At 38.4% G+C, this 26,020-nt stretch overlaps 1 protein-coding gene across 2 annotated transcripts in view; it reads right to left on the bottom strand.

Annotated features, from left to right (window-relative positions):
* The window catches only part of USP12 (ubiquitin specific peptidase 12), a 32,465-nt gene extending 6,800 nt beyond the window's left edge, over positions 1-25,665 (bottom strand). For both annotated transcript variants that reach the window (XM_083855817.1, XM_083855818.1), the window contains exons 1-6: positions 25,558-25,665; positions 14,629-14,709; positions 8,943-9,156; positions 5,752-5,978; positions 857-933; positions 583-666 (exon numbers count right to left, since the gene is read on the bottom strand). In XM_083855817.1, coding sequence (XP_083711943.1) covers positions 583-666; positions 857-933; positions 5,752-5,978; positions 8,943-9,156; positions 14,629-14,709; positions 25,558-25,605 — 731 coding nt within the window. In that variant the 5' untranslated portion in view covers positions 25,606-25,665. The remainder of the gene's footprint in view (positions 1-582; positions 667-856; positions 934-5,751; positions 5,979-8,942; positions 9,157-14,628; positions 14,710-25,557) is intronic.
* Between the last annotated feature and the right edge of the window lie 355 nt (positions 25,666-26,020).

Raw genomic sequence — 26,020 nt, 5'->3', positions numbered from 1 at the left:
GCAGGCAAGAATTGTTTTTAAACAAACATAATGATTTTCAGGCTTCCATAGAGCTTCTGATGATTTTCAGAAGCACTGTCAAGCAGTTTAGCACAACTAATTGAACACATTTAAGAAATCAGAAACTCAGTTAACAGCAATAGTTACAAAAAAATCTATCATACTGATTCTTTCAGCAACTAGAAACATTATTTTATTCTCAAAACAAAACTAAGTTTAAAAAGTCAAATACAAACAATGACTTTTCATCATTGCCAATTATCTTTGATTAGTCACCGACAGCTTAACTTGAGTTTTTAACTTACTTTTGGTTTTAAGACTATTCATTTTCTCATTTATAAAATAAACATTGATCAAAGGAGTTTCAAAATGCTTTACACAGATTCTCACAACTCATGGAAAGAGACACATTGAATTCTAGCAAGAGGAATGAAGGCAAGTTACTTTTAAGTGGAAGAAGAGTAGAAAAATTAAGGGGGAAAGGGTGCTCTCTCCTTGACACACACACACACACAAAAGAAATTCCAGAGTCTGTTCATTAAATGCACGGGTTATTTTTCTCCTTCCCTAAGTGTGATGTACCTTTTATGTGCTTCTTGCTTACTGCGACATTCTTCACAGTAATACTTGTATTCACTGCACAGAGTTTCTGTGTTGCTGAAACCCCTGAGTAAAAAAAGAAAGCTGTAAATACTGAGGTTTTTTTCCTATGAAGTATCCATATAAATGTACAATAGCAACATAACTTTATACAAGTGAATCTACGTAAGATAGAACTGTCAGCTCTGAGTTTTATTTCCTGCTCTCTGGGTAACAGGGAAAGACAAATCACAAAAATTCAGATTTTCCTGCCTACCTTAAACAGTGAGTGATTGAAGTATTCTGCTCCACATCAACTGAAAGGTCTAGGAAGTCTTCATCCTTGCTGCTTACCTGCATGAAAAGAAGACCCAACAGAACATAGTTAAAACAATTAACACTAATTTACTTGTTTCTCAGTACCACTTTCTACTGACAGAATGTATCTTTTACTCTATAACACTCTTAAAAATTTTTGCAAGTAGCCTTTCTATTTCAGGGATTTGCTGTATTTTCTGATTTTTTTCAGGAAGGGTGAAGTGTGTATGAGTCTCTGGATGTATATAATGCCAGTTGCCATTATGCTGTGATTTCAGATCAATGACATTAATCCCAAGTTTCTTCTACACCTCAGATTTTTCAAAAGAACAGAATCACTGTGATTATTCTGCTTAGTGCTCTCACCTCTGTTCTTCTCTGATTCCCTTGAACAGAAAGTTACGTATTCGCACATCATAGTGTACCTAATAAACAGCATGAATGTTTTGAAGCCTTTTCCTGGCTAGACTCATACTCTTAAATGAACAGCAGATAGTAAATTTGGTAAATGAGAGCTTGGGGCTTGGTTTGATAGAGGCAGAATAGTAGCCAATGCTCATAAAAATGTAAGAGTAACAAGAAAGTAAACCAGAACATGCTAGAAGGAGAAAATAAATTCCACCACAAATCCTGACAAATGATGAAAAAATTCACAGCTGCCCTGAAAACCAAGTATGTTACTGAAGTTTTAAAAATCAGTAATGTGCAACCTTAACTTCTGCCTGCTAGTGTGTCCTCTCTGTATCTAAAGATACTCAGTAAATGCTTTTAGAAAAAATACCTGGCTGCAGTTTCTTGACTGAGCGCAGGAAAAGTGAAATTACTACAGAGAAATAATGTAAGTTGATCTTTTAAACATATGAGATTTCGTTCCCTTTTCAACTAAAAATTAAAAAAAAAAAAAAAGAAAAAGAAGTGGAGAGTTGTTCTCTGATAATCAAGAGATGAGAAACACACAGCTCCTAAGGGCAGTGTACATGGAGAAAAAAAGAAAAAAGCAGATGGTCAAGACAACTGTTTTTGAGAATTAATACCACAGGGCAAATCCAAACATTCATGAAATTAAGTTGAAAGCCTCTGTTAATACCTGTGAGAGGACTGGGCTCCCACTGTTATGTTCCTAGTCTTTCCAAGAGTTAAGCATGCATGTCAAAAAATGCCACTATGTCACTACACATCATTTCTACTGCAATATTCAGATGCTCAAGTATAATGTTTATACTTTTAGAGAGATCATAGAACATATGTGGAAAGCTTGCAAAATGTTTAGAGTGGGAAAAAAAGCCACCTGTATCTTCAGGGGTGCTGCTCACCTCCTGCATTCAGGGATGTATTATGATTTAGTTGTGTGGACAATTCTTCAAAATATCCCCTGGCAAATCCCTCTTGGAATTATCAGACCTGCATTTATAACACTAAGAACTCCAGTGGAAATCATTGTAACTGGGGATTGAATGGCTCAGGAGGAAAAAAAAAAAATCAGTTCTAGAAAATACTCTGCTGCTGCAGTCTTCAGCTAGGACAGCTGGAATTAGGGAGTTATGGGATCAGTGTTATTCAGACATGCAATTACATAATTCTTCCTCTTTTGGTTTAATCAAAGAAAATTACGTGAAACAATACAGATTTCCCAGGCAGCTTTATCTCACACAGAAGCTGTGAGGGCACAGAGGATATGGAGAGGAGGGAAGGGATGTGTTCTACTTGGTAGAAAAAAGATTGGCACTGAAAACAGAAGTTTGCAAAAGGACAATTTCCATTCTCTGGGATAATATGGCCTTAAAACACCTTACTCATGTTAGCCAGCTCACTGTGCACTTAGGATCACGAGGAACCATTAAAGGCTTTATTGCAAGAATAGCCAAGTGGATTTTTTTTCCATTTATGCTGGTAATTTATAAATTGCTGTCCTTAATTTTTAAGATTCTTTGGGCCTTAGTGTTTGAACAGATTTTTCTAACATAAACTCATACTGTTTTAATGAAAAAAAAAATTAAAAGCCACTCTGGAGTCTTACAAGCCCCCCCTTCTGTAAAGGTTCTGTTTCAAATAAACATCACTAAGCTTCTTAGACTACTATCAGCAATGCTATACACTTCAATCATATCTAGAATTAAAAAAAAGATGGGCATGATGAAAAAACTTATCACTTGAACCCTGATGTGTTCAAAAAGCTGTCTGAGTGCTCCTAACAGGAACATCTGAGTAGTAGTGAGGAATTTAGATGTTTCAGTGTTCTGGCTGAAGAGGATGGTGTGCTGTACTCACAGCAAGGACATAATCTGCACCCACACAGCTCAGCTGTACTCTGATAACAAAAGCTGCACAGAACACAAAGCTCAGAAGGCTGACACTCACAGAATCCATTATTTCTTACTGCTGGGAATTTCACTGGCAATGTGAATCTGCTCACTGGCAAAAGAGCTCTTGCAGCTATAGACAGCCATGTGTGCTAAAACAGAAAGTAGTTTTAAAAGAAGGTGAAACAAAGTGTGTTATTTATCTTGGTTAAAAAAAAGAGAGAAATTAAAATCGAGCACAGCTAAAGGACTCATACAAGAGAGAACACTTGGATTTTCCTTATTGCGTTCTCTCAATCCAAAGCAGAATTGAGCCAAAGAATTTTATGCCTTGTAGAGTCATTTGAACCCACAAGCAAGATGGGTTCACCTGAAGGCTGATATGGTGGATTTGACAATTTCCTATATTTTTTGTAGAAGTACTGGCCACATTTAGCTGTTTGAAATTTAATCTTAATGAAGCCAATTACAATACTTTCTGGTTTACTGTTATTCTCCCTTAAATTATGAGAAAAATCTGTAAAACCAATTAACTTCTAGATAATTTCTATAAATTAGCCATAAAATTTATATTCACTTCATCATTCTGCCTCTGTCAAAGAAGAGTGAAAGCATTATAGAGAAATCATGTTAAAAACATGTAAAGAGACCTTACAATCCTTTTGTAACATATTCATTTAATGAAGTGGCTTGATTCACAACACAAATCTTTGTTAAAGAATCATATCTATATTCCTTATACTCCACTGTCCATACTTAAACTGAGGATATATCTTTAGCAAGTTCAATTTTTATCTTTAAGATGGGCTAATGAAACAGTGCATCTGGAAGGATGCTCTTTTCCACAACCATGACAACTAAAATTAGAATTAAATTTTGCTCATTCTAGGAACATTGAGGAGGTTTGTCCAATTAGAAGATAATGACTGTCACTTCGAGCAAAGATGCATGTTATACTTTATATTTAAATATGCAATAAATTCCCAATTTAAATCAAAAATATACTAGGGCTATTGTCTTTTTATTGTCATTAAGAAGCAGTAATTCATCCAGTATTGCTTGTAATCTTGTACATGAGCTATTTCCAAGTACTCCTAACATTTTAACTTGTATTTCTAAACACAGAAAGAATTTAAATGACAACAGCTTCTAATAAACATCAAAACAATCATATATGCTCAGTATTTTTGAAAATAAGACACTATTCACAGTAATATTACCCATTTAATGTGTCCAAATGTGTTTCTAAGGGCTCATTTTCAGGTCACTGTGTTTTAGACACAAGCTGATATACTAAAAAGACAGAACCTGATAAAATAGTTTCCAGATTACTTTGATTATTCTCTTGTTCAGCAATAGCTGAATATTTCTATTACCTATAGCTAATAGAAGAAAAAAAAAGCCCCAAGCAGTGTTAGTAGAATTCTCAAAATTATGATAGGCCTGATAACTAATAAAATATGCTGGCAAAGAGCATATCAGTGTTTTAAAATTGCATTAAAGACAGTACCTAGATCAAAATCCTGACAGCAGTAATTCATAATGCCACAGTGGGGAAAGGTAATGATGCCAGTTGTGTCAAAAGACTTGAGCTGAACTCATGTTTCAAGGAAAAAAAAAAAAAGCTCAAGAACTAGAAGAGAAACAATTGACAGTTGCCAAGAAATACTTATTAGGGAAGGGAAATCTGCCAGAAAAGATGTATGGTAGCGTGGAATCAGCACCTAAATTACTCATAGTCTGCAGTTACATTATACATGACATTATGAAGCTCTTTTCTTTGAAATAAAGGAGGTGGGTATTTTGAGAAGACTGAGAAAATTACATGAGAAATATACAGAGTTGATTAATTCTCCCTTCCCAACGTCATGCTGACATATCTGCATTACCCAATTGAGTTAAAGAAAATTGGTATAAAGAGTTATACAAAAACCACAGTCATTTAGCTTCTTTACAATCTCTAAGGAATAGATCATGACAGGATTACTGCAATTTTCAAATTATGCTGCTTTTACTCTTTCTCAAGCTGGTAAAATCCAATTTTAAGTTTTTATGAAATACATTCTTTCTCTTATTATAGAACTTCTCAAAAAATATTTTATTATAGCATACTCAGAGAAAGAGTTTATTTCTCAGGGTGTAACATTAGAAAAATTCCTGTGGACAGACATTTAGGAAAGGATTACTTTTCATGAATGTGAAGGTATGTTTTTTGCGAATCCCAGCCTGCTATCAAAGTGCCAAAAGCCAACCATCAGCATTTTGATTTCAATGACTTTAAATTTAAAAATTAAGAATCCATGGAAACTGATTCATAATACTGACTTATGAGGTGTATCACTAAGCATGACATTAATTACTAAGACATTAAATTTGAGAAGAACCTCATACCCTCAATTCACAGACTTTGCTTCAGAATACACCATTTTAGAATTTTCCCATCTAAATTTTGAAGGCGATTATGACCACACTGACAAAAAAAATCTTGGTCTGCTGGGATAAAGAAATCGTGAAGCACACAGTTCTGAAACAGAGAATTCAGATGAAAACTCACAGTTTCACAGGTAAGACATCTGGTTTCATTAGTCAATGTTCCCTGAAAGATTTCGTGCACCCAGGTGGGGTCTGGAGGGCTGCTGCTCTCGCTGTCCACGTTGCCATTCGGCAGGCGCCCGTTCTGCTTCTCCTGCTTCCTCTCCTCCTGCAGGATGTCCGCGATTGTATTTAAAAGGTAGTTTAGGAACTCGTGTGCATCCTGCTGCATGTAGTTATCAAAAAGTTCTGCCAGATAAAACAGAAGGTTTACTCGTGGATCAGTTAAGTGCTATACCACAGAAAGGTTTTTAAGAGAGTTGGATTTCAAAACCAGTCCTTTATTTCAAATCTCGAATCGTTCATGGCAATGCAACACCAACCCAAAATGCCTTCTTGATAAACTAAGCCAAAAAACAGGTGGTGGAAAGAGGGGCCAGCAAGTCAGCTTGCACTGACAGAAATCACTCAGCTGATCGGAATTACTAGAAAACTGAACCATATTGCAAGAAAATCAGGGCACAGTTCAATGACCTAAATACAGTATATGTGGAGTGCCACCTGAACTGGTATAGGTCATCCTGCCCTATAGCCTCCAGATGCCACTGGATCTCCTACAGGGGCTGTGCTATCTCTGCCAAGCTTAGGTCAATGTCTTGGATAACAAAGATTTATCCTTTTCTCTCTGACCAGGAATCACTAAGAGGAAATTTCCCTGCCTATTTAGAAAGCATTCTGTATCTCCAGCTCATATCATACAAGTCTTTCACTGTGCAATTAATCACTTTGCTGGCAGTCCAAGAATGTTCTAAGAGACAGGTCTTCAGTGTACAGGAGTGGACAGATGAATGAAAAAGATACTCAGTGAAGCTCATGTTTTGAAATGCATACAGGAACTCCAGGGAAGCTTTACAGTCTTTCACCTGACGGCATCCAGGAATAAACTTCAAGTAGGAATAAAGGTCCAGGGTTATTAGCTAAGCAGGGAAACCCTGATGCTAATCTAGGTCATTTGGAGAGGTTAAGTAGTGCTATAGGTCAGGCAAGAGTATGAACTATGTAGTTTATTTAATGAACTACTACACTATTTTTGAGACAAGTGAGATCAATCTAGCCAATTGCAAAGTCTTTATTTAATCAAGTAAATCAAGGCAGAACAAGACTACAAGTCTCTTGAGGTAAAAGACTTCAGATGTTCTTCACAGTGCAGTACCACAGGCCAGTCAGGGCTATATGCCCAGTCAGTAATAAGCATTAACTACAGCAAAGTGAAAGTTACAGATTGTTAATTTCACAATTAGAAGAACTTTATGCAAATGTAACAGTATACCTCCAGCTGACTTCAAACCAACAGCTGCTTCCCAGGCAATTAAACTTTAAGGTCATTAATACAGAAACATAGAATTGCTTGGGTTAGAAGAATCATAAAGACCTTTGAGTTCCAACTCCCCTGATCTGGACAAGGACACCTTCCAACAAGACCAAATTGCTCAAATCCCCATCAACCCTGGCTTTGGACACTTCCAGGGATGGGGCATTCACAGCTTCTCTGAGCAACCTGTGGCAGTACCATCACAGTTGAGATTTTTTTTCCTAACATCCAATCTAAACCTGCTCTCTGTCAGTGTAAAGCCATTCTCCCTTGTCCTGTCACTACATGCCCTTGTGAAAAGCTCCTCTCCAGTTCAGAGATGTATAATATATGCATGTTGTATTCAGATATTGCAAATAAAGATGGAGCAGCAGCTTTATATACATTAAGAATGTGTCCTCAGTTATCACTCTGGTATATCTGACTGAACAGACTCTAGATTGGTGTTGCACACCTACCTGGTTCTTAAACTAACTCTTCTTTAAGGCTCAGAATTGTTTACCTTTACAATAAGCACTTAATACCATATACGACACGCACATAATTGCAGCCTGAATGTAACTATTTATTTGCACAAAAGGTGAGAGTATCATCATTAAAAGAGACCCCAGAAGACAAGGGCTGAACTTCCACATCTGACTTCTCTACTGAAGGCTTTCCAGTTGCCTTGCTCTGCGTAGAATTTTAGTGGCATGACATAATTACACATTACAAAGAACACTTTCTATAATGAACTTAATGGCTCCTGTGGTTTGCTTTCTGCTTTCCATCTGAATGATTCTCTGCATTTGTTATAACAAACTGTTTCTGTAAATGTGTCAAACACAAGCACACTTACTTGAGTGTACGTGCCAAAGAAGGGAATGAGTTTTCTACTCTGCACAGGCAAGTGATTGTACAGCACCCAAGAGCTTTTTTTTTAAACAATATCATTACAGCTCATGGAGTGCATTTGCTGGAAGAGCCATGTCAAACTAGGAATGTCAACACAATGTTTTATTTCTTGTTTTTACTACAGATAGTCATCATACCATTTAAACATTTTTCTCAGTCTGCATTCATAGTCTTGGAAAGACTGCAACAGTATGAACATTTCTATTGCAGCAGTGTTAAATATGGAACCTCATACAGTTTATTTAAATATAGTAATTAACTTCCTAAGGAAAAAAAGTTGTATTTTTATAAAAATGCATCCAAATTGAGTAGCAGATTACAAGGCTTCATTTATATTTTAACATCCAATAATTTCTAAAACAGTCTGACCAATTAGCCCTGCAGATAAGAAACAAGAAATGTGAAAAATCCCTAGAAATCTCTTGAAATTTAGGATACTGATGACACTTAAAAAACAATTTGCCAAAACTACTTAGTGGTTTTAAAAGTAGGTCAAGTTACATATTGCATAAATTCTAAATCAATTTTAAAAGGTGGAGGGTTTTAATCTAGATTCTTAAGAGCAAGTCTTTCCACAGACTCAGTTTGGGAGACTGATTTCTCCATTCAAAAAATATTTTTTTAAAACAAAGAACAAAGGTTTTACAGTGAATTTTGATTACAAATATTAAACTCCCAGAGAAGCAAAACGAGCAAGCAATTTCATAAGCAATATGACAATACACTTTAGCTCTATATGAAGAGAGAGAGACAAGGATTCTCTCTCAAAACTGTTCCAGGGTTACACCTTTATCCTGGGGCCACCTCTTGTCTATACTACAGCACCAAGAGCACTTTCTATATAGGAACTCTACAGAGCACAAATATATAGGTATTCCACTATGTCAGCTTCAGAATTAAATCACAATTGCTATAATTATTGCACAAGAAAAAGAAAAAAAGGTTACCATTTTCTTTCCGCAATCTTGTTATAAATTTCTTAGGAGGTATCACTCCAACTTTTTTCTTCTGGGTGGCTATACTGTGGAAGAGATCAGCTAAGCATGTAAGGAGATTCTCTTTTTTCCTTGGCTGACTCTTGTATGCTAAGACTTTGTCTCGAAATGGTCGACAAAAATAAAGTGCCTGGAGAACTGAATTGCAGTAGCACGTATTCCCAAACTACAAAATAAGAGAGAGATCTGTGAGTTTGCATTGTATTAGTGTAGAGAGGTAAAATTAATTCCAAGGTGTAAGAGAGTGCGTAATCAGGGGCCAACTTTCCACAAGTCATTTCTTCCTGACTTTAAGGTAGAAAAATGTATTGATGTTGCACAAAGGATTATCAAGTACACTGTATGTAAATGCATTAAAAACCTAGGTTGATTTGAATAATACTATTTAGCTTTATCTCACTTAAAAATTAACTTATTGGTAATATTTTACATCTATTTGGGTCAAAATGTTCAAAAAATACCCCTGATGTCACAACTCCCAAAATATGCTCAGGTAAAAATATCTGTCTACCACACATCAGTCAGCAACAGCAATGAACATATACAGCATGACCTTGTACTGTGAAGAAATTCAGCTGAAAATGGAGAGTGTCTCACACACTTCAGGAATTAGATTCTCCAAATCTTAATAGCTGTCATCGAAGTCCAAAATAACTACTTTAACCTGCTCCTGCATTTTCAGTTCTCATTCCAGGGTGACAAGATTTGTTCAAGGAAACTCCTGAATGCCAATGTAACATGGCCTGTTTAGGATTCACAGATATGGCAGTTGGTAGCTTGAAATCAAGATTGCAAGGAAGAGAACACAACTGGGATGTGCACACTTTGAAGCAGACAAGCCACTGGACTGAAAGAGGAGAGAAGAAACAGCAAGAAAAGCGTCCATAACCCACTTTGTACCAGGACACCCCAGGTGGGACACTCCAGATGTCCTCCTTCCTCAGACTCCTTTAGGCACCTGAGGTCACTGACTCTGTCTCCAGCTCACTCCAGCACTGCAAACATCCCCACCACACCTGTGAAGGTGTTGTGAACCATCAGTGCATAAAGCCATTCTGATTTTACACTGCCATTCTAATTCTATGCTGCCATCCTCGAGTGACACCTATTAGCCAACACTGGAAGTGTGGGAAGAAGTTTTATGAGGCTCTCAGCAAGTAATCCAACCTTTCAGCTGCAGTAATGCAACCTGCAAATTCAAGCATGTACCTACTACACACATTCTGCAAAACGTGGAAATAACATTCAGATTTATGTTACAGAGTTGCAGCACATATAGACAGCAAACTCCAAGACTTTATCATTGTGATGGGGAGACTTATACAGCAAAGACTGCCTTTAGAGGTATTTTAAGAGCAGGTTCCTACAATAGAGAAAAAGAACTAAAAGCTTCCACATCTTAGGAATAACAGAGAAGTAACTACTTTTTGCTCTCTCTCAATTAAGACAAACAAGAGCACCACACAATTTAATTACAAAACTTAAAAATTACTTTCCTCTATTTAAACTAATGAAATACGAAAAACTGCTTTCTAAATAACCAAGACACACTCAAAGAACAAGTAAGAAGCATATTTTAAAAAATATTAAGATGTCATTAAGGTATCCATATTAAAAAGTGATGAATTTAACATCCATTATTTTTCTTTATTTAAGCTAGGAAAATGCTTATATGAGCTTCTTTGTGGTCCAAATCTGCAAATAAGTCAATGAACTTAAGAGGAAAACTGGGGCTTTTTACCTTAAAGGAAGCTGATGAAATCACACAGTAGCTTCTGTCAAAACATTTAATATTGTAAGCTAACTATTTATGACTTTATAATTAGAAACAGCCATAAAAAGAGAAGTACATTAAAGCGGTAAGAAAGTTCTTAAAATTTAATCAAATTGGAAAACTGCTAAAATTTCTATAGCAAGTGTCAAAAGATGAAAAGCAAGCAAATTAGAATTTTCATAAGATTCTAATTTTTAAAAGGAGCAGTCTGATGATAAATTAATTAGAATGGCAACCATGCAGTGAGAGACGACCAAAATATGAAGACCTTGGAATGCTGAACAAAATTCAGATTAATTCAACAGGAATGTATGTTAACCTACATGGCTCTGAGTATGAAATAAAAACAACCAGATTAAGTTCATAAAAGGCTTTCTCCAACCAGATTCAGAAACACAGCAGGCAACAGAAGAATGCTCGAAAGCAAACTCCTGAAGAAAATTTAATTAGTTCATATTTGTTTTATCTCTAAAATCTTCATCACTTCAAAACTCAAAATATTTTTAAAATAAATACTTCCAATCATTAAAAAATTTAAAATGGTACCTATACTAAACAACAAGCGGGGAATGGTTGGGAGGTTTCTAGACTATGCAAATACTCAATTTGATAAATGAACAAATGCTTGTCTTGCCACCATTATTACTTCCCATCCATTACATTATTAGTTCCCATCTTTGGAGAAACACCCAACACTCTGCTCCAGTCTCCCCATGCTCCCACCACCCATTCAACACCTATACTCTGCTTTCTCATCCTGGCTCCTCAGCCCTGGGATGTGCTGACATGAGACACCTTTTCCTCCTCCCCAGCCCAGAGAGCATTGCCTCAGAGCCACAACAGCGGGGAGGGAGTGCCAGCTCTGCACTGTGGAACTTCATGCTTGCCCAGCCTGCCTCAGAACTGCAGCAGAAAGTACAAGAAAAGGCCTCTTTGGGACCATCTTATGCTGTGCATGACTAAGAGATGTAAAAAAAAAAAAAATCTACATTTTTTTCTTTTTATCGGATCATACTGTACTTCTGCTCTAAATTCTGAGACATCAGATTGTTTCCTTTCACAAAAATACTGCATTTGCTGCTATACACACACACCCCTTTTCTTTTTTCCTTTTCAATTCTGAAAGCAAAGTTGCAACACCCAAACCCTATGTGGAAAAATGAAGTAGTAGGCAAAACAGTAGTAGGCAAACTGTGCAACAAAAACACTGCACACCCATAAACATTTATAGTCTTAGAGCTTACTCTTCTGATGCACATACAACTGGGAAGAAATGTAGTTGTTGAAGCCCATTCAACAAAGAGATTTACAAGAACTTGGATCTGTTTGGAACACTGTCTTTCAGCAGCTCTAGGGCTCCTCCCAGCTCTGATGCACTGGCAGCTCCAACAACTTTTCATTATTGCAATGGGCCACTCCAGTGAATAGGATTTCTTCAAAACACACAGACCCACTGCAAGAGACTAAATAACCAAACCACCTTCTGCTCTAGAAATCTGGTAAACTGCTGAAGAGTTTCCAGAGCAGCTCTCTGAGATTAAAAAATCTTACTTTATCCTCACTAGATAAAATGACTGATTTAATTTGTGAAGCACATAGATTTGAATAGTTTGCATTACTGCACTGAAGAGTGAAAGAAGAGTGACAAGCAGACTTGATGTTCATGGTTTTCCATATGCATGGGACATCACACTCCTAATGCTTTCATCTTACCACATACCTTACATATCTCCTGCTGATTCAGTGAATGATACTGTCCCTTCAAGTCTAAGCTGAATTTTCCATTCTCATCAACCATCTGGTTTTCCCTATGTTCCCCATAATTGCCCTTTCTTAGGTCTTCTTTTACTTCTCAAATTGCTCTTTCAGCACGTCCTCTGAACAATCCCTACCACAAAGCTGGAAAAGAGGTAAGCCAGTGCTTTTGCCTCCTTTTATGCTACCTCTGGATAAACTGACAGATCTCTATTTCAGGATTGTCATCTTTATCTAAAATGCTTTTCTGTATTCCAGACACCTCAAATGGCCATCTATCACACAGTTGAAAGAAAGCTACTGATTTCCACATTTTTTTTCTCTTTTTCTCATTACTCTGGAGAAAGTAAGGGCGAACAAAATCAATAAACAAATTAGAAAAACTTAGCAGTAAATGTTAATGAACCTCAAGGAGATTCACTTCTTGTAATTGCTACAAATTAGAGAAATCAGTGAAGGCAAAAATTGTGATTTCTACTGCTTCTCAATCTAATAGTACTAATTTATTATCTAGTAAATCTAGTATTTCTTTTCATTATCATTATCTCTGTCATTCTTTCTAGTCATTTGCCCTAGTTTATTACTTTCACTTTTCCTGGCAGATTTACATGCTGCAAGTCTATTACACATTTATGATGTATACGTGCTGTGTTAGCATAACCTGCAGAACAGATCTGAAAACCATTCAGGCATCAATGTCACTGGATTTCCTTAACCAACCACTGCACCTGAAAACCAGCACCAGTGTGCCATAAAGGTAATGAGATACCATTTCATTATTTGTTACAATTCAAAGAATTTTAGTCCATAAATTTTTATTGTTTGAAGCTAAAATAAGCAAAATTCCTGTAGTAGACAGAAAATTAAAAGCTATATATTATAGCTGCCTGTCTCTTATGTGTATGGTTGAGGGCAATGACAGACATCCCCTCAAATTTCTACTCTCTCTTGAGTGCAAAAAGCCAGAATTTGCTGATCTTCATGACATATTAGGAAGATTACCCTTCTCTTAAGGGTACAAACTATGTAAAACTTCAAGATTAGGTGCAGAATACAATTTCACTGTTAAGCGTTAAATCCTCTCTGGACTTGGACAAGAAATTAGGAAAACAGTTTATCTGTCAACAGAGTAACAAATTTACAAAAAGCTGTAATTGGAAAAATGGAAAGCCTAAGCTCAGCTGCAGAACTGACAGGTATTAACAGTGAAACTGCTGTATTCCCTCTTCCAAGAGAAATTTGGAGGGTGGGGCATTCAGAGGGTATTTCAGCTTTCATGAGAAAGGAAAAAAAAAACCACTTGAATTTAAGTGGTTGTGTTTTGAGACACATGGAAGTCAGGTTATCAGTGTTTACTGACTCTACAGTGCATGTTCAGATTGCAGACTCTTGAACCAGGTCAGTGCTAAGCCCATGGAGGTAGAGACACGTTCTAGTACCACATCTAGACAACATCTAAATAATCAGTTTCATTAAGAAAAGCAAGACAATGCTCTTGTTAAATCAACCTGCTTTAACCGTGTAGTTTCTGAAGCCCAGTAAAGAGAAAAAAATAATATTTCACGTCAGTATAATGCAATTTCTAACAAGACGTACTTTTCATCAGTAATATCAGAAATTAAAGTCTAAATCATTCCTCAAAACTAATTATTGATTCAAACAATTCAATATATTTTTTCCTGCTTTGGGCTGTATTTTTTTTTAATGTTAATATAAATAGCAGATACAAATACTACATAGCATCACAGTCTTTCACAAGACTTTTTTTTTCTTTTAATGTATTTATTTTACTTTATGAACATATTATGAACAACAAGCTACATATTTTAAATAGAGTTCTTTACGACTTACACATTTTAATAACATGAAAATGACGTAAAAATCACCCTACAACTAATAAAATGAGATAAAAGTATTCAATAGAGAGGCCATTTCAACAATTCAGTAGCATATTTCAACAAATACACTAAATACTGAAACACATTTCAATAGTATGAATATTCAGTGATTATATCTTTCAGAATTTTAAGCATTCACTCATCCCAGTCTTGTAGTTTAACCAACCCATTCCTGTCCTTTCAAAGCAGTAAGTTACAGTCTGAAACTCACATTAACCAAACCAAAATAGTGTTCATTGACTGGAAATTGTTCCGGACCAATCTCTTTCTCCAAAGCTGAGGCATTGGCGCCCTAGAAAAAAATCAAAAGCAGCAAAATATTAGTGTGGCAACAGTGAAAGTAGCTGAGGAAAAAAAAAAAAAAAGCTTTTCAGCAAGGATAAACAATCAAAACAAATTAACCATCCACAAAAGCCCTGCAAAACACCTGATTACAACTAAAAATTACCTTAGAGATGTTTCCAAAAATGTGCTGTTCAAAAGCATCTCAGAGTTATATCATTTTCATGTATTTTCATGCAATTACACTGTTTTGATGTTCTGTACTCATTATTTCCAGAGTCGAATTACTTTAGTAACACTTATACTAATACAGGATGTAAAGCAGGTCATACAAGGCCAACTGGAAAGCTCCTTCTAACAAGTGTAATTTTCATCTGCAAAGCACATTCCAGAAGTTAAGAAATGCAGATTGTTCATAGGAAGTAAAGAGACCAGTCTGTTTCACTTACACTGAAAATGTAAATTGTTCAAAGTGCTTTGCTAAATACCTTGAAGTTTGTAAAACTAAAAGAAAATGCAGTACAGCCAATGATGGATGGTGTGCGTTACAAATGCTGCAGACTTTGCCCAAAAAAATCTATTGGGTCTGATCCTCAAAAAGAAGTCAGAAAATGTTACTTTGGTTACTCTGTGGCTGTTGACTGAACTGGTGCAGTAAACACTGGGTTTCAAAGAAAAGTGTGGATTTCTTTTTTATTTAGAGACAGAAAAAATTGTATAAAGGAAAATTCAGAGAACAAAAACCCCTAGCTTTGGATGAGCTCTAACAGCGACTGCTTTTAGAGTAATGGAACTGTATACAACTTTTTGCACTCAACAAAACTGATATCTATCCATCTATCTATCTATCTATCTTTTCAATAAGACTAATACATGAGCATGAATATTCTAGCAGGTCTAAGTGCAGCTAAAATAGAGCATAATATACAGGAAAGAACCTTAAAACCAGGTGCAACTCCATCATCCACCACCAAGTTTATTCTTTACACTAAAGCTACAGCAAATTACGTAGGATATTACAACAGTTAAATCAAAATAACCAACTGCAGTAAAAATTGCACACAGGATTGCATGGATTAATTACAGACAGGGAGCAGTGGAGCAGAGTGAATATTAGAACTGTATCAAAATGTATACAATTAAAATGAAATGATGATGTGGCATCTGCCATGGTATGACCATGGTACTGCAGAACTTTACACAAACTACCTTAGCAGTTCTGAAACTGGAAGCACGTGCTCAAAGGCCCATTAGGAGGTAGCAAAATAACCAAAATAGGGCAAAAGACAGGAAAACTCCACACTTGACACACCACAGCTCTGCTCCATTCACAGCACAGCCCCAGCTGCTTTCATCAGCCACATCCCCTCCAATTACCCAGTTTGCTAAGCCTCTCTGTTACTGGGGATTTAGCTGCAGGGCTTATTACTTTAGAAGGTGTTCTCAAATGGAGATTATAGTGGTGAGGAAAGGGGGGGGGTATATACCCTTATTTAAGATTAAAGTAGTCTGTGACTTTGAAATTTAGTTTTGCAGCATTATTTAAATGCACCCACAAGCTCTGTCAAGGTGAGTATTACAAATAAACTAGAAAAAAGAAGGAACTGTAGGAGCCTTTTATGCTATTGTTAAAATCTCTACTTCTTTAAAAATAAATTCAAGAGCAGGTTTAAGGAAATTTCTTCTCTTTTCAAAGCTAGGGTGGAGTAGCTGCTTTATCCCATCTTTGAAAGGAAAATATTATGACATAAATATTGATGTTTCTGTTTGTATAGATTATATTTAGTTTTCTAGCACAATAAAGATCCGGCTTGGCAATAGAAAGAGATGCTGAGATACTACAAGATCGTCACAGTTTTCAGATTATTGAAAGATGCTTCATTCAAGGCTCAGACTTTCACATGACTTCAAACCATGGCATCATCTATGTCTAAATGGAGTTCTTTATGAATGTTATTACAAACCAGCATGGATGTTTCACACCAATATAAAACCCCTCGAGCCACTCAACTTCCCTTTACAGCTCTCTTTTTGTCTGCCATAAAGGATGCTATCTCTGCTAATCATTTATACTGTGCACAGTGTATTGGTTGCAAAGAGCAGAAACACAGGAGCAGTGCACTAAAATGTGTGCTCACAACTGACCCATAAAAGCTATTTTAAAACCTAAGTATCCCTTGCTTCAAAGTGTTTCCCAGCCATGATTACAGTCCACATGGTCAGTCCCAGCTGACTCTTCCATTATGCAAATACAGATGCAGGGGGGGGAGCACTGCAGCACCACCAACTATTACAGTATACTGTATCATCTCTTGGACATGAGGACAGAAGAGGTTTCAGGCAGAGATGGGAGTGCCTCTCTTTCCAACAGCCAAGCTGGAGTTACTGGACTTGGGAACTAGACTTGGGAAATTTCAGGCTCTGCTGTATGCTGTGGAGTAGAGAATTTATTCCTCTGCCACTTAACTGGGATCCCCAGGAAAAACCCCCAAATAAAACTCTCTTTTTTTGAGGGGGCTCACTTAATAACATACACAACAGGTGTTCAGTCTCCACACTACAACCTGGCTTTGATATTTCACAGGGGGCAAAAAAGAACATCATTAAGTTTGGTCAGCATATCCACCTCCAATTTCCCTTGTCCTTCTGAGAGGAAGTACACAGGGCTATTATCCAGAAATGAGGAGCAACAGAGGCACAGCAGAAGTCCAAGAAGATGATAATATTGCAACAGTACTTTTTGCATCATATCAGCATAAAAGCTACACAGCTACACAACCAAGCACTGCCTTACATTAACCCCCTTCCAGCACAGAGATAACAGGCACAGAGAACACTCATTTATCATAGCTGATGAAATATGACTTTACAAAGTGGAAATTTCAGCAACTAAGGTGTGTTTAGGAGAACACCATATGAGAACATGATTTGCTTTTTATTTGTTACTGAAAATTATCTTGGAAAAACATTAAACTATCAATGATTACACAAAAATCTTCACAAAACTAATGAAAGTTAGGTGTAAAACTGAACTACTGCAGATTTCATCCTTCAAAATGATAAGTCATATAACCTTTATTTAATCATGCTCAAATCAATCTAACATTAACTGCTTTATCTCCTCCATCAAGTTAAAGAAAAAAGCTATACTATTGGATTTATAAATTTTGCCTTAAATGCTAATTTCTTAATGAAGGGATAAGAATCTGTGTTTGCCACGGAAGTCCCTTAATTAAGTTTCCCAGCTTTTATTTTTAAAAGATCTTGAGTTTTGAACAGATCAATACATTTAACACTAAATAAATGAGGGTTTTATTTGTTTAGTGGAATCAAAGCTCAGGAAATACAGTGGAATAGGAACGTGCATTATCTCTGAAATGTGTACAGTTGTATTTTCCTGACTTTCATGTTTTACAAATATACACTGTCCCAAATTTCTAAAATAAACTAAAAAGCCCACAGATGCCGTGCTTCATTGAAAAAGGGTGGAAAAAAACAAGGCACAGACAGATGCAGATGTGTTTGTTTGTTTAGTTTTTTACTTGCTGAAACAATATCACTAAATGCTATTTCTTCTGGCCTTTTCCTACAGCCTCAGAGGCCACACTGTTGTGGTGTTACATGTTGAACTAGTCCTGAGACACACCATCAGCTGACACAGGGATAAGATAACCGGAGCCAATCTGTAAAACAAATCAGTTGGTGCTTAGCATCCCACATACACAACTTAGGTTTCAGAGCATTCTTGCCAGATTAGTTACAGGCTGGTTTTGTGACCGAACACCACCTGCAGCTGAGCTACGTTGTCTGATGTAGTTTCCTCCAAAAGTCATCTAATTTGTGCGCTCTAAAAGCAATCCCAAACTGCAAACAAAAGCATGGGAAATTGGGATGCCACCCTACATTAAAAATACTGTCTAAAAATATGTCAGCGAGCAGGCAAACAATTGCAGTTTTAAAGTGTCCTACCTTGTCATTAGCATCCAACCTAGCAGGCAGAATTTCCCTTACAAAGGCTTGGTTCATAACCAGCCTAACGTGCTTGGAAGCTTATACATCTTACTGGCCTGGGAGAGGGGGTTTGATCCATCCCTTTTTAGAATAAGGATCAGTTAATAGCTTGGTGGGTCATCTTTTCAGTTGTGTAGCAGCTTTACCCCCTAGTTTGATTAAGCTGTAAATCATGTGAGTAAAATCAGAACTTCACCTTTTAAACGAATTTCTTGTCTGAAAACTTGTATTTGTCACCAGCACCCTGCAGATCCACTTCTCCCTTCACACATGCCCTGTGTGAGATTGTTCTCTACAGTGCTCTCCACGTTATTCAAGAAGCAAGGAACAACACTGATTAAAGGTGACTCAAATAACTAAACCATGTTGCACAAGTACATGTGAGCCAGATTTTTTAAACATCACCTTAGCTATAGGTAAATGAACCATACTGCCATACAACACATAACTATTACTCTTTCTAGTGCCAAAAGGGCATTACAAGTAAAAGGGAAACTCAGTAATCAGGAGTAACAATGTTCCTGAACAAGTGTAAAATTAATGGAATTATTTATCATTTGCAAAAACAAATCTCAGTACAGAAGTACTCACTAGTGCTTTCACTTCCTTTTTTTTTTTTTTAATCTATTAAGAAGATTCTTCCTTTTCTGTAACACTAGTGAAGATATACAGAATTTCACAGCCCAGTGTATTAATTAATGCATTGTGACTGAAGGAATTCTCTGTTAAAGAAGAAATGCAGAATTCTACTCTTCCAGTTACATTTTATCAGAATATGTAAATTCGTACATTTCTGTGTATTCAGATGAATCAGCATTAAGAGCACAGAGAACAGCTATCTTAAATTAACTTATATTTGTTGCTTCAATTGCAACTAAAACTGAAACATGATTCTTTTGATACTGTTTCTAGCCAGGAAGTAGCAGTGAAATATGAGTGGGATTCAATAATCCTTGTTGTTCACTTCTTTAGAAAAGAACATGCATTATTAATACATGAAATATTTGGATAGTTTCAGTTAATGATTTTTAAATATCTCCAAATAGTGTTATTTTATTAACCAGTCTAAGACATAGTCCTGCATACTCTTACCATGTACAGCTAAGATGAAAGATTTTTTTGAGTATGAAGTAAAAACACCTCTGGCTGGGTAAGAAAAATTAGACCAAAGCACAAAATTAATTTCACATTTGGTATGTCTACCAAACCCATCTTTTCGAGCCCCACTGAACATTCACAATGTATTTTCCTTCACAGCAACTAAATATAGTCACACTTCCTTGTATGACGGTGTATCCTTTTGAATACTGAGGTCAAAGACAAGTTAATACTTCAGAAAAATTACTCACCTAACTAACCAAAATGCAGAGTGAGTGGGGAAAACACATTTGCTCTATCGTTGTCCTTGATAAACTGCATCCTGTGGTGTGTTTCAGATGCTTTCATTACTTACATAATTCCAGTTTCAGAAAACAAATATATTGCTCTTATAACTTCCAATTTTCATGGAATCATAAAAAGAATCTGAATTTATAAAAGATGGTAAAAACGTTTATTCTGGTCTACTTAAGTTAATACAACCTTCTGGTTTTACACTGCAAAAAAGATCTAGATTCTTTTTTTCCTCAACTGAAAGATCAGATAGATCTTACTGAAATAAACCATTTGTTAAAAGCATTTTACCTTGGCAAGCTTCCTAATCTATGAGAACAAAAGTTATGCCTTACACGGGGCTTTTATACACCTCTTGCCCTCAAGAAATTTGAAGAGAAAAGCCCCTTTTGCCACATTTTTACAGAATCATTCCTAAAAGTTTAATTGCCTCGAGAATGTAAAAAGTAAACACAAAGACTACATAACTGACCGGATCTAAATATTCAAACGTTGTCTAGTAACGGGTTTAGTTGTTCCCACTGACACAGCTAAAAATTCTGCTGCCAAGACCAGAGTCCAAATTCGTATTTCATTGTTTTTCTGTGCTTAGAAAGTGCAAGATGAATATACACGTGTGTGGGGAAAAAGAAAATGGAACACTTACATAAATAAAATCATCCAAATTAGTAATATGTAACTAAGTAACTCCTTGTGCTGTTATAAATACTGCTTTACAACTACGTAACTTTGAGAATTTTTTCTTTGTGTTTCACATTTGACAATTGTTTTATGTTGAGTCAAATTCCTTATTTGATGAAAATTGAAAACAAATTTGTCTGACTTAGTATACTAAACAGTGCCACAAACTCAGTATTCTAAAGACCAAACAGAAATATTCATCTTTTATTAGCACATTGTAGTATATTAAAGCAAGAAAAATGATGATGCCAAATGCATGAATCTAGTGTCATGTTTATCATTGCAGTGTCTCCTGATAAGAACTCCAACAGAAGAGTGAACCTCTCCATTGTGGTGTGAGCTCCTATTCCAAATGCCTAACAAATTCTTCTCCAAAACCTCCTGAGCTTGCAACAGAGCCACCACAAAAGAACATGAGCCTGAACACTCCAGTCCATGGCAGATCCAGGTCATGGTGTCAGAGTGAAATGAAATGCAGTGGCTGAGACAGAGCACATGTTCCTTCTTGCCAACTGTGCCACAGGAGCAAGTCGGACAGCTGGATAAAGTAACACCACAACACTGCTGTTTCCTCTGGGTTACTTTAGTCCTTTCCTTCTCTGCCTTTTTTTTTTTTTTTTTTTTTTTTTTTTTTGTCTCTGTAACCCCTCATTTTGAAGCTGTTTTCCCATAACTTTTCTTTCCTCGCTGTAATTCAATTCTCGCTTCTTCCACCATGGGTCCTCTGTATACTTTCCTGTGGAATCTGTTAATCTGATCATCAATTAATGTTTAAGCATTGTAATTCAGAGGAGATAGTGCAATTAGAAGGAACAGGATTGAGTACATCATAGCCATTGCTGGTTGGCCGCAGACTGGCAAACATCAACTTACATTAAGTGCAGATTTCACAATCAGGTTTGAAACTCTACTGTAAACTAACAATTCCTGAAGCAGTAAGAAAACCCATAAATGCACATCTGTCTCACAGTTAGCTAGAAATGTTTTCCTGCAATCGGGAGTTTTTATAAAGCCTCTTGGCTATGACACTCAAAGTAGGTGCACTTCAACCTTCCCTGAGCTGGATATTTTCAGGGTCTGTTTCCTCTAAGATCCCTTTTCCCACACATACTTCTTTGAACTCTAGTACCTCTGAAACATCTTCACCCTTGTGAAATGGGCCTGAAAGGGCAAAAGGGTGCTCCTGACATTGCCCCTGGAGAGGAGGCAGGCAGGAGGAAAAGGCCAATAGCTAGCCATTCAGCATGACTCCACATGTCTTAATCCACTCAAAAACAGAACAAAAGTTCGGATTGTAAGATAAGCAGTAGTTCTCATGCAGAACACACTGTTACAGCACGGAATCAACATCTAACCACAGACTATGTGTTTGATGTGAGTGCTGGGGGGCTGAAACAATCGCTGAAGATATTCAGTGACAGACCCTGTACGCAAGATGCTGAGCTGGCAGACAGAGAAGTGAATGCATAGACAAACACCCAAAACACGAAGATTTTGATGTCTAATGCTACAGCTTCTAGATTAGCATAGTTTTAAAATATCATCACACTTTTTCAGATTGCACCAACATCATCAACCACTTTCCAGAAGAAACACTGAAAACAAGTACTACTACCATTACAACTTCCTTGTCTATGTCTGAGACTGACATCTGGAGGCTTTTCATAGCTTTTAAGCTACAAATGTACTGTCTATCTTCTCTTTGCTTCAGCTACTCAAAGACTTGATGCCTTTTAACTGTTGGCAAATGTTTCTTGGATTCTAGACAACAAAAGCAGAAGTACCAGATGCAATCTGTGAGTATAGCACAGGGCACATCTTCATTGCAGTTAGCCTAGGTTACTTTATCCCTCCTCAGCCAGGCATAAAAATCCCATATAGCTCAGTCAAGTAAGACTTTGAACGCAGTTTTATTCATGAATGAGGGTAAAGACCAAGCTCTACTTTTACTGCAAAGAATTTAAAAAATAATTTTAAAAAGGAGACCACACAATTTTAACCTCATCCATTTTGCAACAAGAGCAGTGGCTAAACCACTCAAGGGCAAAGGCATTTTCAGTGCTTTTCTACAATCTCCAGCCTTACAATTAAGACTTACTACAGCACAAGGAAGCATGTGAATAGTGATATAGAGTAAAGAATTTGAAGGAAGGTGAAAGGCAATATAACACTAGGACACATTACTGCAGAAAGAACTCTGTTAACATTGGTAGGAACACTGGGATATAGATCAATGAACTAATACAGCTTATACAAAGGTACCAACCAACACAGACAGGACGTGCTCTTGGGATATCATCCCCAAAAGGTACCACAGACAAACTAAACATACTGGTTATCACTCTTCACTGTACCCACACAACCTGCCCATACTGTAAAGCATAATATACTGCTTTATAGTATTTGAGGCTTGAAAAACAAGGGTAAGACACATAAAATATAAATGGGTTAGCAGGATCAAAACTTGAATTCAGTTTAAAAAAAAAGAAGTCATGAAACACAGAACTACAATGGAAGAGTTTCCTCAATATAGTTCCAGACTGCTCTGTCACACATAATAAGTGTACATGCATGCTAGGTTTGTGTAGGCACAAATTGTCTCCTGACAAAAATTGCCTGTTACTGGTTTTGTACTAAGTAATCACAACAAGACACAGAACTGAGAGTTCTTGTAAGAGCCATGGGAAAAGGCAAGAAAAACTTGAAAGGATTCTTAGGTAGTTGTCTGGCACCTTATCCAAGTGTGTTGGCATGAAGAAGCATTGCCAGAAAAAAATAGTATTACTAAGCAATTATAATCCTCTTCAATTTTATACAACATATGCTTAAATATAAGTATTTGACTCTTGTTAGAATTAAAAAGATCTGCCTCACCTCAACTACACGGTTCTGAACAACACCACAGTAAATACCAAGTGCTCCTTCACACCATCTTTACAGATATACTTTTAAACACCACCTTACATTAACTGCTGAAAAGCTTTTAGAGCTGGCATCCTATGCTAGGTGTCCCATATCACAGTACTATTAAAGCTCATGGATCAGAAAGCGCCAGGAAAAATCTTATGCCTGGAGTTTCTCCACCTCAGTGCACACATGACAGTGACTGGACAGATAATATCTAATTGCCATCAGAATTTCAGCTTTATGGATACAGACACTTTAGTTAAGATCTTTAGTTGAAAATTTTGTTTTGGGATTGACCTAAATCTCAGTGACATAACATCATTTCTAATAAACATACACAGAGAATAATCTGAAACTATCTGCTTGTCCAGTCCAGACCCATGGTTTGTGTGCAGTCCAGAAGCAGAGCACTGAGGTCTCACACTTGACCCAAATCAAGAGGCCAGCACTGAATTTATGCTGACACAAAGGCCAGCAGCCAACTCTGGGTGAAAAGATGTCAGCTAGAACTGAAATAAAAGATGGCCTTGGCTCAGGGAACAATCACACTGATTCCTCAACAACCTAAAACCTGCCTGCAGAGAATGGAAACTCCTGAAGCACAAGGTACATGTCGTACAAATCTGGCCACATAAAGATGTCACTCTGACACCTGATAAATATACAGCTGATAAATTCAAGAAACCAGACTCTTCCAATTCCAAACTAAAAGATGTCATCTCCCGTGTCAAAAAAACCCATTATTCCAGTGACTAAACACCACCTGATCAATCCCATCCTATGGGCTTGCAGATATTCACTCAAAATTCTCACAGGCCACATCTGAAATATCTGTTTGAGACATTAAAGCCTCTTTGCAGCAAGATTTATGAAAACCATAAATCAGTTTCCAATAATATGAAACGTAAGCATTTCCCACTGTTTGATGTCATGAGACATTATAACGGCAATTCAGCAAATTAACAGAGTAGATGACAGAGCGTGTTGTTCCCCTTATGCATCTCTCCCCTTCCCCTGTGGAAACACATTTAGCAACAAGAACTTCCACACGGCCGTGAAATAGGTAGAAGAGAGCACAAATGCAAGAACTTCTGCTATGAGCCATCAGCACATCTCTTCCATGACAAACAGTAACTTCTACTGACTAAGGGGTATTTCCTTCCTTTAATTCATCACTCCTCCATCAACGAATCCACAGAGCTCCTCACCCGCCTTTAAAACAACCCAAGAGAGCCTTATCACATCTGTGCTTCTGCTTACGGCTCTAATTCATCACCAGATAGAGTAATGACAAAGTGACCCCGGGGAGAAGAAGGGATGGGGTGGGATGGGGTGGGATTGGGGGGGGTGGGATGGGATGGGGTGGGATGGGATGGGGATGGGATGAGGTGGGATGGGGATAGGATGGGGTGGGGTGGGATGGGATGGGATAGGGTGGGGTGGGGTGGGATGGGATGAGGTGGGATGGGGATAGGATGGAGATGGGGTGGGATAGGGTGGGGTGGGATGCCCGCACGTGTCCGGGCAGCCCGTGCGGGCGATTCCGGCCGCAGCACAGCAGGGCTGCACTGGGAGGGAGAGCAGGGACGCTCGGGAGTGTGTCGGGAGCAGGAGGGCGCTTCCAGAATCCCAACCGCAGCCACCACACGCCTGCGATAGGGGAGGCGATGCCCCGGAGCGGTGCCCCCGCTCTCGGCAAACTCCGGGGAAAGCCGCGCTCGGTCCCCGCGCTCCAGCCCCGTCCGCAGCCCAGCCCCCCGGGCGCCCACAGCCAGGCTGAGCCTCCCAAAGCCGATTAACCCCGCTCCGCCCCCGCCCGGCCTCCCCCGGCCCCGGGGAGCCGGCCCGGCCCCGGCGCCGCGCTCACCATGGTACAGATGGAGGCGATTTTGGAGACCGTCATTAGGATTTCCATCCGCCCAGCGCCATCTTCCGCCCAATCACAGCGCCGAGCCGAGCGGGGCCGGGCCGGGCCGGGCGGGAGGGAGCGGCAGGGGAAGGGAAGGGCAGGAGGGAGGCAGGGAAGGAAGGCAGGCAGGGAATGAAGGCAGGCAGGCGGCGGGGGCAGCCCCCGCGGGGCCCCCGCGGCCCGGCGCGCCGCTCCCTCCGCCGCCGCCGCCGCGCAGCCCCGCTCCGCCCGCCGCCCGCGCCGCCGCCTGACAGAGATCCGCCCCGCCGGCTCCCGGAGATCCGCCCCGCCGGCTCCCGGAGATCCGCCCCGCCCCGCCCGGCACCGGCACCGGCACCGCCTCCTGCCGGGCAGCGCCCGCCCCCAGCCATCCCGCCCCCCGCCCCGCCCCGCCCCGCCGGCCCTGCCGCGGGACGCGCCG

Source organism: Zosterops lateralis (genome assembly GCF_965231275.1).
Source record: "Zosterops lateralis genome assembly, chromosome: 2".
Lineage (NCBI taxonomy): Eukaryota > Metazoa > Chordata > Aves > Passeriformes > Zosteropidae > Zosterops > Zosterops lateralis.
The sequence above is the reverse complement of the archived record's forward strand: the minus strand, read 5'-3'. Positions and strand labels throughout refer to the sequence as shown.